This window comes from Phyllostomus discolor, chromosome 13 (genome assembly GCF_004126475.2).
Source record: "Phyllostomus discolor isolate MPI-MPIP mPhyDis1 chromosome 13, mPhyDis1.pri.v3, whole genome shotgun sequence".
Taxonomy (NCBI): domain Eukaryota; kingdom Metazoa; phylum Chordata; class Mammalia; order Chiroptera; family Phyllostomidae; genus Phyllostomus; species Phyllostomus discolor.
In genome coordinates, this window is record NC_040915.2 from 54,250,285 (window position 1) to 54,262,352 (window position 12,068).

Consider the following 12,068-nt stretch of genomic DNA (forward strand, 5'->3'; position numbering starts at 1 on the left):
GCAGAACAAATGCTCAGCCACCTTCCAGATTGCTCCATTCTCTGGAGAGAGGGGAGAGCAGCGGCAACACGGACTCAAGGAAAGCTCCATCTCTTCTCTTTGACACCTGTATCAGCTGCTGTTGTGTGGTGTCCATCTTCTTAACCCCCTGGGTGCAGGGGCCCCATCCTAGCGTGCCGATGCTCCCCCACAGAGGGCCAATCAGCAGAGAGTGGGTACCCGACGCTTTCACTCATTGGTTGGTGGGCAGCGTTTGAGCGGGGCACTGCACACGCATGTTCAAGGGTCAGCCAGATGTGACTGCAGCGGCGGAACATTTTAAGGGCTCTGAGAAAGAGAGGCGGATTGAACTCAGTGATCATGGGCGCCCCCCGCCTAACCGGCCCATTCAAGCAAGTTCTGAAGGTGCTGGATCTCTGGGGCCCTGGAGTCCAATTGGGACCAGTTCCCAGTAGGACTTGGTTCTGTGTGGCGCTCCTCTGGCCAGCATCCCGGCAAAGAGCAAGGCCCCCGGGCCTTGCAGGCAGCACACACTGCAGACCAGAGACACACGCCCCTCTGGCTGGAGCACGGCCCCAAGTTCAGAGCTGGCCAGGGCGGTTCCATCATATCTCAGCCCCGAGGTGGAAACACTAGGGACAGGGAGGCGAATGCACCTGGTGAATATGCAGCTCTCCTTGGCGGTCAGCCTGTCACAGGAGAAGGGCTGAGTGGTCTGCTGGACCTACTTCCTAAGAGGCTTCCAGGGTTTCACCCTGGGCACCCCCATCGACGTCAGTGGTGGCCGTGGGAGGGAGCTGGTTACGGAATCTCTCCCTCGCATTTCCTTCTGCTCTGATTGGCCGTGTTGGATCTCAAAGGGCTAGGATCGCCAAGGGAGGTCACAGGCCTTGGAAAGGGTCACCACCTGCCACACATGCTTGCCACCTGCCACCCCAGGCGCGCAGAAGGCAAAATGAATGAGGAACATGTGGGAGGTTAGGTGAGATGCCAAGTTCTGAAAATGAACTTGCGTGATAATAACAGTAGCTAGAGAAGCTTTTGAGTCTTCAGCTTTCAGGACCCACCCCTGGGGAGTCAGACGAGATGGGTCCGGCAGAGGAGACCAATGACAAGTGTTGTAACGAGGGCAGGGGTTGGGGAGTACCACCCGGGAGGTTCTACAGACAGCTCACCCAGCAGAGAGGCAAACAGAGTGAGGGTTTAGAGAGAGGAGTTGGGGCGAAGAGGCTGCTTCAAGCTGAGGAGGAGGATGTTGGTGATCACAATACCCCATAATTGGTTTTTTTATTTTTATTTATTGATTTTTAGAGAGAGAAGGAGATAGAGAGAGAGAGAGATTGATTTGTTGTTCCACTTATGCATTCATTGGTTGATTCTTGTGTGTGCCTTCACTGGGAATCAAACCTGCAACCTTAACATATTGGGATGACGCTCTAACCAGCTGAGTACCCAGCCAGGGCAATACCCCCTAATTCTTCAGACAGCTGGTAGCATGGTGTTTGACGTCAGGAAAATGAGGTTGGGAATCCAGCTTTACTCTGTAACCTTGGAGCATTAATGAATGTCCCAAAGCCTCAATTTGCTCAGCTGCAAAACAGGAATAATAATTTCTACCTAATAAGGCTGAGAAAGAATTAAATGCGTTTAAAAATGAGGAATGGAAAATTAAATGAGGACACAAAGCATGTTAGCACGTGCCTAGCACATATTCAGCACTCAATCAAATAATCAAAAATAAAATGGTATAAATATTACTATTATTACTGGCCAAGGCCCACCAACATGCTTTATGTCCTTTATAATCCTTTTATTACCTTCTTGCACACAAATTATTTTCCTAATCTCTCCCTCCCTCCCTCTTCCTCTTCCTCTCTCTCTCCTCCCCCACTTGGGATCAAGGGGACATTTTTAGGAAGGGACTAGCTGAAACTAACGTAGCCACAGGACCCAACAAAACTCACAAGCCAATGTCAGGATCAAAGCCATCACTGGGCCCTTTTGGAAACAAGATTAACAAAAGGTGCCAGGGATAACAGCCAGTGACACGATCTGTCTGGAAACTGACAGAGTCAGAGCTGGAAGGGCCCATGGCCCTTATCTGGCCCTGGCAGCCCATTGGACAGGGAGACAGAAGACCGAGACAAGAGGACGCCTACACAGAGTTACCCCAGGGGGTAGAGGCCAGGATAGGGCCACCACCGGACCCCTCAGCCCCTGGTGGCCTCTGAGCTCTGCTCACGGGAGCACGGCTAGGTCCCAGGAGCTGGATTCCCTGACCCTCATACTCCACTCTTCTTGTCCTGTCCCCTTCTGCTCACTCCAGTCTGCAAAGAGTGCCGACACCAATCTTTTGATAAAAGTGACCCTGAGCATGAAAGCCACAGCCTTGGAGCAGACCCACACTGACCATTTCCGTGAGGTAGACAGAGTATCTCTGTTACACAAAAGAGGCTTCATGGACGTGCCCAGGCTCTCGTGGCCTGTCGCTGTCAGAGGCAGGATTTGAACCCAGGTTCAACTCCGAAGACTCAGCGATTCCCACTCTCGACCAGGAAGCCTGCTTGGCCCCTGAATGCCCTTGATCTGCCCTCGGGTCCTGCGAGCGCCCTCTCCTCCCCACGTCCACACCTGCCCAGCGCCGCCGTCGGCCTGCCAGGCACACCGGCTAGTGATCAGTGTCACCCAGCAGGAACACTGGCCGGCGCCAGTTGCAAACTGTTGCAGCCCATAGAGATTAAGCCGCTGCCGCCGACTCCGCGGAAGTAAATGAGCCTTTCCGAGGGCTGCGGAAATAAATTGAAATGGCAGTGCCGGAGGGCCCGAGACTGTGGCTGAGTGAGTGTCTCCCTGCAGAGAAGTGACAAGGACAGCGATCAGTCCCGTCTAACTCGAGACTGACATCGGGCGTGTACTGACCACTCCAGCTTCCTGCTGAGGGTCAGTAAGAACGGTGGCAGGCGCTAGGCACTCACTCTGGGTAACCCCCCACGATGTACATGTATGTGTTTGTGTTTTATATGCATTAACCTATGGAAGGAGGACAACCCCCAGAAATAGGGAATTAAAGCCCCACTTTACATCTGAAGAAACTGAGGCTCAGATAAAGCCATTTGTCACCATGCAACTGGCAGAATGGGCCTCAAATAAGTTCGTGAAGCTGATTTTTCAGGCAGGTGTGATTCTGCCAAAGAGCTGCCAGGGCCAGCCCTTATTTAAGATTACTGAGTGGTTTCACTTTCAAGACGAAAATAAATCAGAAGGCGTCAGCAGGGTGTACCGGGCCGCCGGGGCCTGGCCCCACCTGACCTCCCCACCTCGCCAGCTTTCTTTGGAATTAGCTCCCACCTCTGCTCCCTGCCCCCTCGCATTCCTGCTGACCTCAGCCAGGCCTCCTGATCCCGAACCCTCAAGTCTTTCTCTGTCTTCCACAAGGTCACTTATATATTATTCAGTAAAAAAAAAAATATTCTCAGTCCCAGGAAGGCAGTTCAGCCCTTGGGGGGGCGGGGCATGGAGCCTGAAGGAGAGAGTCTGGGCAGATGACAGCCCACTCACCCTCTTAGCGGGGGTCCTTGTGCCATGAACCACCTGCCCAGCTGTGCTCAGTGGTCCTGCTGTGCAGAGTGGGTGAGGGGCCTGTCCCCTCTGTCCCGGTAGCGTGCAAAATTTCCCTCTTTCTAAGCATTTATCCCATCGAATGTGATTATTTCTACTTTCCTATTCTCTATCCCAGGTCATATACCACTAGACAGCCCCTGTGCCCTCGGTTTCTGTAGCCCAAATGCCTAGCCCAGGCCTGGCACGGTCGACCCTGCATCTCCATGGCCGGCACAAAGAGAAAGGGAGAGAGAAAACGAAGATGGAAAGGGGATAAAGGAGGAAAGGAGGCAGAAAGGGAGGAAGGGAAAGAGGCAGCCCCCGTATCTGTTAATCGGCTGTGCTGAGCCCCCACGAGCCTTGGGAGCCACCTCAGGAGGGCTCCCCTGGGAACCTGAGAGAAGGGGGAGGACCCACACCCCCCAGCCCCAAGCTAACTGGTGGCTTTTCTCCTCTCCCCAAGATGCGCCCCTGGAGGGAGACGCTGGCCCTTCTGGGACTTACCTCCTGCCCTCGGGAGCACTAGGGAGCACCCATCCGAGCAAAGTCAGCCTGGAAGAGAAAGTGACAACCGCCCCTCCGAGCCCAGCGCAGTCGGGGGAAGAGCTCCAGGACCCGGAGCTGGAAGGGGCAGCCCCCTCTGCGCACCCGGAGCCGGTGGCCCTGTCCACACGGCTTCCGGAGGAGCCCAGCACCAAGCTCACCCTCCCCCCCAGGAAGAGGCTGCCTTCGCTCAAGCAGGTGAACTCGTCCAGGAAACAGCTGAGACCAAAGGCCACCTCCGCAGCCATCCTTGCGAGGGTGGGGTCCCAGCCCGCATCCCCAGGCCTGGGTCTCCTGTCCTCGACCACAAGGAAACCTGGCCCACCGGGGGACCCCGATCCGGTGGCCTCCGCGGGTGGGGAGACCCTTCGGCTGCCGTCGGAGGAGCCCCTGTGGCTGGACCGGAAGGAAGGTGCGGGCCCCACGACGCCCGCGCCGCTGCAGATCTCTCCCTTCACCTCGCAGCCCTACGTGGCCCACACGCTCCCCCAGAGGCCGGACCCCGGGGAGCCCGTGGTGCCTGATGAGGCCCAGGAGGCTCCTGCTGAGGACGCCAGTCCGATGACCTTGATGGACAAAGGTGAGAATGAGCTGACCGGCTCGGCCTCAGAGGAGAGCCAGGAGACCACGACGTCCACCATCATTACCACCACGGTCATCACGACTGAGCAGGCACCAGGTATGCAGCCCCCAATCCTGCTTGCTGCAGCCTCCACCAGGCACCCAGGGGGGCGGGGCCGGGGGCGGGGCCGGGGGCGGGGCCTGGGGGCGGGGAGGTCCCAGCTGCACCATCCCTTACCATCTATTGAACACTGGTCAGAACAGTGCCTAGCAGCAGGTGGTAAGTGATGCTCCCGTGTCAGCGGAGCTCCTCTCGGGTCCTGACTGAAGCGCTTTCCTCCAGCTCTCTGCAGCGTGAGCCTCTCAGACCCCGAAGGGTACATCGACTCCACCGACTACCCACCCCTGCCCCTCAACAACTTCCTCGAATGCACATACAACGTGACAGTCTACACCGGCTACGGGGTGGAGCTCCAGGTAACCGCCGCAGGGCGCCCCTAGCGGCTGCCGCCTCTTCCAGCAGGAAGTCTCTGGAGGACCGTCCGAGCCAGACCTCCGTTAGCACCCGCACTCGTCCGGGCCTCTCCTCGCCCCGGCTGGGCACACGTGAAGGAAAGGGCATGCCCGTACCCTGTGAGGCATTATACCCAGAAGGAAGGAAAGCCTTCTGATGCCCTGCGTACCACACACACACACACACACACACACACACACAGGGAAGCCCCACCTGGTTCGTTCCAACCGTAAACTTTTGCCTGTAAACTCAGATGGAAAATGAAGGCGATGCCGGGTTCAGACACCTGGATTTTGGGGTCTTAGCCTACCAGTTAAAGCTGCATGGCGTTGGGCAAGGGGACTCCGCCTCTCTGAGCCTCAGTTCCCCCATCAGGGGATAAAGGTGATAATGTTACTTTACAGAGTCAAGGGGAAGAGTAGATATGACAATGCACAGGGAGCATTCGGCCCGAGAGCATACCCAATGTGCATTACCACCTACACACACTCACCCTGGCTCCAGACCTGCCCCGGCTGGCAGCCCCGTAGAGTGACGGGCCTGAAGAGACGGGGCTGGGAGCGGCTAACCGTCCGGTTCACTGTCCCACGAGGAGAAAACCGGGTGGAGCGGGAAGAAGAGGCTGGTACCACGGGGTTGAGGCCCTTCTGGGCCAAGGTCAGAGGTCTGGATATGTGCCTTTTCCGTGGCTCAGACGTGACTCAGTTTCTCTCTGTCCCCTGCCCCCACCTGCCCCCAGGTGAAGAGTGTCAACCTGTCCGACGGGGAGCTGCTGTCCATCCGAGGGGTGGACGGCCCCACGCTGACCGTCCTGGCCAACCAGACGCTCCTGGTGGAGGGGCAGGTCATCCGAAGCCCCACCAACACCATCTCTGTCTACTTCCGGACCTTCCAGGACGACGGCCTGGGCACCTTCCAGCTGCACTACCAGGGTAGGCTCGGCCAAGGCTGGCGGGATGCGGCCGTTCGCCTCCCTTTCCCTCCGGAAACTGTGGGCTCTCAAACTTTTTGTCCCGGGGTCCCCCTGGCAGTCTGGTAGTACCTATAGACCTCTTCTCCAAACAATGTGCGTAAGAGCATAAAAAAAACTATGTCAACTAAGAAGGGAACCAGTCATAGCGAATTACGGTTGTCAAAATATTGCTTTAATCTCTGATACCATAATCTGTGTACCTCCTTAACACGTTAAATACTAAAATCTCCTGGAAGCTCTGATAATCACTGTAATTTCAAAGCTCTGAGGAGCGTAAGAAATATGTCAAGCTATCCATTATGACGGGAAAATATCTGTGAATATCTGTGATCGGTGACAAAGTCAGAGGTTCTGTGGCTACGTTGCAATTCGTTCCCACGTTCGTGCCTGAGGGAAGCACCACAGTGCAGTTACATGTTCGTGAGGATGAGAAAGCCTCGCTTCCCCGTCCAAGTTCACAGCTCCTGCGTTCGATACATGAGAGTCCGTGGACTTCGGTACAGGGCCCGGCCACCAGGGTCCCTGTCCCTTTTTCCTTCCCCAGCATTGCTTTCTTGCCATTTCACCTGCTTCTGAATCCACCTTCTTGTGCTTCCTGTTCATTTCTCTCTTTTCTTCCTTCCTTCTCCCTTCCCCCTCTCTACTTCTGTATTTTCTTGCTTCCTTTATTTCTCCCTGTCCTCCTCTCCCTCTCTTCACTCCCACCCTCCATCCTGTCTTCTTTCTCTCTTGCTCTCCCTCGTTTTCCCAAGTTCCCACTTCCTGGGCGGTTCCCACAGCCTTGGCTTACTTCCCTTCACTAGGAACTCCCCCCGCTCAACTCTCCAAATATTGGAGTGGAAAGTGGGGTCAGTGGCCAGCCATCTAGAAATTGGGGACCATCCATGTTCCCATCAGACGGACCAGATATCTGGAAAAACAATTCAGTTTTAACGTCTCTGAAACAAGTGGATGGCTGGATATGGGAGCGTTCATTTCATCACAACTTTTCGATATTGTTGTCTTTGCTGATTAAAACAATGGGGAAGATCCCTTGCTGAGCCAGGCACTTGGATGCCGAGAGTGCAGGGGCCCCGTGATGCAGGGGAGAGCAGACCGCAGTGGGGGGCGGAGCTAGGAGGAGCTGAGCATCCACTTCAGAAAACCGAGGCACTCAACAGAGCCACATGCCCCCTGCTGCCACCCCGGTGCAGCGAACGCCACCCGTGTGCCAGGCACTTCCCATGTCATCCTCACCACCTCTGGGGAGGTGAGGACAATCGTCCACTCTGCTGGAAAGTTAATGGAAAGTGACGTTTAGGGCACTGTATCACTTTCTCAAAGTCACACATTGTCTAAGTGATAGGGAAGGAAGTAAATTCAACTTGGTCTCCTTCCAAAGCCCAGCCACTTGCCTCCCAGGACGATTGTTTTCAAGCTTTCCTCTCCTCCGACATTTCCCGAAGGGCTGGCTATTCTCATTCAGGTCCAGGAGTCCGCATAGTTAACAAACTTCTGAAGCATTTGTGCAGGTGGGACTCCCCCCACAAGGGCAACACTGCCCCTCCTTTCCCCGGGAGAAGGCTGTTCTAGGTCCATGTGGAGAGAGGCTCAAAGGAGGCTCAGGAGCTCATTTTGCACCCCAAACCTGCTGTCTCCGGTCAGCCAGGGCCGGGAGCTCTGGACCACGTGCTCCCTGTGTAATTGACAGGAGACAGGCATACTCGCCTCCAGCCTTCCTGGGTCCCCAGGGGCCTCAGCTTTCCTCCTCAGCACCCACTGGCCCCCAGAAGTGGGTCACGTTCTCCGTCTGCACCCTCGGAGGGGTGACCGTCTGCCTCTGCATTTCCTCCCAGCCTTCATGCTGAGCTGCAACTTCCCCCGCCGGCCGGACTACGGGGACGTCACGGTGATGGACCTGCACTCGGGCGGGGTGGCCCACTTCCACTGCCACCCGGGCTACGAGCTCCAGGGCGCCAGGACGCTGACGTGCATCAACGCCTCCAAGCCCCACTGGAGCAGCCACGAGCCCATCTGCTCAGGTACACTGCAGCCTCAGCCGGGCCGCACGGGCACGGTGCAGTGAGAGGGGAGGGACCAACCCCCAGGGCGTTAAGACCGACCTTGGGCTTAGGCTCTTTCCCCAGGGGAGAGACTGCTCCCAATACAGATAACTGCTACAAAACACCCATCACGTAACACGGACCATTAGTGACATCTCATGCACTCCCTGTACTGTGCAACCACCCCCGCTGTGTGGTTCCAGAGCATTCTTACCACCCCCCATGTGGGGACTCCGTCCTCATTAGCAACCACTCCCCATGGTCCCCTCCCCCTCAGTCCTGGCAACCACCCACACTCTTTGTGTCTCTGTGGATTTGCCCACCGTGGACACTTCCTGTAAATGGGATCACGCAATCTGTGATCTTTCGTGACTTGCTTCTTTCACTAATCGTATCGTTTCCAAGGTTCATCCTTGTCGTGCTGTGTATCGGAACTTCATTTCTTTTTTTATGGCTGAATAATATTCCATTGTTAGATAGACCACATTTTATCTCTCCATCCATTGGTAGATATTTGAATCGTTTCCAATTTGGGCTCTTATGAATAATGCTGCTATGAATACCTGTGTGAAAGTTTTTGTGTGAACGTGTATTTTCATTTCTCTGGGTTCTGAGGGGTGGAAGGATGACCCAGAAGTAGAACTGCTGGATCATGCAGTAATTCCATGTCTGACTTTTTCAGGAACTGTCAGACTATTTTCCACAGTGGCTGCACCACCGTTTTCCAGTCCCACCAGCCACGTTCAAGAGAACAAATTTTCCACATCCTCACTAATGCTTGTTATTTTCCATGTTTTCTTTGTATTATCTTTTTATTATTATAGTCATGCTAGTAGGTATGAAGTGATATCTAATTGTGGTTTTGATTGCATTTCCCTGATGGCCAATAATATTGAGCTTCACACGTGCTCTTTGGCCATTTGTATATATTCTAAGAGAAATGTCTATTTAAGCCTTCGCCCATTTTTTATGTGGTTGTTTGACTTGTTATTGCTGAATTGAAGGAGTTATATCCTGGCTATGAGACCCTCATTAGATATATGATTTGAGAATATTTTCTCCATCCTGTGGCTTGTCCTTTCACTTCTTGATAATGTCCTTTGATACAAAAAAAAGTGATTGTGACAAAGTCTAATTTATCTATTTTTTCTGTTGTTGCTTGTACCTTTGGTGTGGCTGTGGCCATGAGCTCAGTTCATATGTACTGAGCACAATGTCAAGGCTGCAGTAACTCCTCACAGCAATCCCACGTGGTGGAACCCTTCTCCCCATCACACAGACCAGGAGACTGAGGCTCGTGGAGGTGAAGGCACTCGCCCAGAGTCACCAGACACACATTGACTGAGTCCAGAAACCTGCTCCTCCCGAGTTTTTTCCTTCCTGCACCTTCACTATGCAAAACGTGGTCTGCAGACCAGTGAGATTATTAGAAATGCACAATCCTGGCCCTCATGCAAGGCCAGTGGAATCAACATATACATCTTAACATGCCCCCTGTGTAACGCACATGCACATTGTAGACTGAGAGGCACTGGGTCATTCCACCCGGTTCCTGACCAGTGGGCAAAGCCTTGACCCCTCTCGGCTACCAAGACAGCAAAGTCTTATTAGATTCTCAAAAGTCCTGATGGTGACCAGGAGGGCAAAGCTGCCATATTAACTGAATGCCTACTATGTGCCAGGCCATGAGCCACACGCAAGGAGAACACTTAGAACAATAAACATAACTCCTACTCTCCATAATCAGTGGAATCCAAAGAGCGCATGAGAGCTGATAATAAATTCTGAGATTTAATGGTTGCAGTATTGTTCCCCCAAGGCCTTTCAGAGTTTTCCTTCTTTTCTTTTTAACAAGGAGAGAAAAAAAAACCATAGGGTAGTTGGTCTCTGCACCTCTCTCACGTTAATTTTTATCTATGTGTGAAATCAAGGAGAAATTAAACCTCAATTTGTGCTAAGAAAGATAGATGGAGAGCCACGGCTGGCAAATTGAAACCAAAGAGAGCTATCGGCCGGCTTAATAAAGCAAGAAAAGGGTGGAAAGGCAGCAAATGAGGAGCAGCTCGAGGAGGACAGATGGCCAGCGCCCCCCTCACGGACAGTGTCCTCCACCTCCTTAGCTCCTGAGTCGTAGGACGCTAATGCTGGCTCTGCTTCAGCGCCTACTCTGTGCCAGGGACTGCGCCGAGCCCCCTGCATGCAGCATGTCCCTGGTTCCTCACCGCGGCTGTCTAAGGAGGGTGGGAGTATTATTGCCATTTTACGGTGAGTTCGAGGTTCAGGGAGCTTCCGTCACTCGTCCTGGAGCCACAGCAGATATGTGGCTCCGGCCAGGTGTGAGCGTCTCATTTAGGACAGACCGGTAGGCAGCCTGGGGAGCGACGCGGTGCTCTGTCCATGGTGCTGAAAGGAGAACAGGGCTCTCTAGCGATGTCTTTGCTCTAAGTCCCAGCCAAGTCCAGAGCAAAGAGAGCTGCCTACCTTCCTCTCCTACCACAAGTCCTTGTTTGCTGTACAGTCCCCCAAAAAAACATTTAATGAGAACCAAGTATCTCCTAAGAATACAAGTAGGACTACCTCTCTACACTTGTAATAATCTTCCAAGTTCATGAATCACTCTTTAATACTTATTAGATTTGTATGATGAAAGTATTATATGGTTCTGGTTGGAAAAAGCTTTCAAGAAATACAAATGTATAGAATACAGGAGCAAATCACGTTTATTATGTTCATGGTCTCAACTGACCCTTGCATACGGCTCATTGAAATAGATGTGGCAGACCACTTCCTAGCTTTTTTTTTTTTTTTTACTTAAAATACAGTGAGCATTCTCCTATATTCTCAAGTGTTCTTTGGAGAATGTGGTTCTTTAAAAGCTGCATTCGTGGAATGTCTTTATTTTACCAGTCTCCTGTGAGTGGACATTCATGTTGTTTCTCATCTTTGTCTCTTAGAAGAAGTCCAGCAATAAACATCCTCATTCATCAACTTCTGTGAAAACCCATAAACCTTTTCTTAGAGCAAATTCCCAGAACCTTAATTATTAGGTCACAGCGCTTGAAAATACTATCTAAGCTGTTTCACTAAAACTCTGTCCTGAGAGTTGATACAATTTGCATTCTAACCAGTCCTGAGTGAGAGTGGCCGTTTCCCGTCACCCCATTATCGCCGGGTTATTGTTACTTTTCCCCTTGACCAATTTGGTGGGTGAGAATAGGATACAGTTTACATTTGCATTTCTTTATTATTAGGGGGTCTGAATTTTTTAGTGCTTGCTATGTACTAAAAGTGTATTTTATCTTCTGTAAACTGCCTCTTTATGTCTTTCTTGATGACCACTGTATAATTAAGAAGCAGAGCGCAGCCAGCACCGTTGAAGCATCCTTAAATCACAGTTATTTCCTGCCACGGAACACAGGCAGCAATGGCTCCGACCGTGGAGTGAGACTTCCTGTCACACAGGGGGGCCCACCCAGAGGACAGGGCTTTCCTTTGGTCTCCCCTACCGTCCTGCTTCTCCCGTGAATGGGTAGGAGTGGGGATCGGGGAGGATGTAACTCTCTCTCTCTCTCTCTCTCTCTCTTCCCCCCTCCCCCTCTCCCCTCCTCCTTTCTCCCCCTCCCCCATCACCCACTCACCCTTACTTTCTGCCCCCAGCCCCGTGTGGAGGGGCTGTGCACAACGCCACCATCGGCCACGTCCTCTCCCCAAGTTACCCTGGAAACGCCAATGGGAGTCAGTTCTGCGTGTGGACGATTGAAGCTCCAGAGGGCCAGAAGCTGCACCTTCACTTCGAGCGGCTCTCACTCCACGAGAAGGACAGGTAAACCTCGGA

The 12,068-nt window shown here is 53.0% G+C and overlaps 1 protein-coding gene across 3 annotated transcripts in view; it reads left to right on the top strand.

Moving 5' to 3' along the window:
- The window catches only part of SEZ6L (seizure related 6 homolog like), a 165,278-nt gene that overhangs the window by 101,450 nt on the left and 51,760 nt on the right, over positions 1-12,068 (top strand). For all 3 annotated transcript variants that reach the window (XM_028528061.2, XM_036014924.1, XM_036014925.1), the window contains exons 2-6: positions 4,064-4,822; positions 5,048-5,181; positions 5,958-6,150; positions 8,027-8,212; positions 11,891-12,056. In XM_028528061.2, coding sequence (XP_028383862.1) covers positions 4,064-4,822; positions 5,048-5,181; positions 5,958-6,150; positions 8,027-8,212; positions 11,891-12,056 — 1,438 coding nt within the window. The remainder of the gene's footprint in view (positions 1-4,063; positions 4,823-5,047; positions 5,182-5,957; positions 6,151-8,026; positions 8,213-11,890; positions 12,057-12,068) is intronic.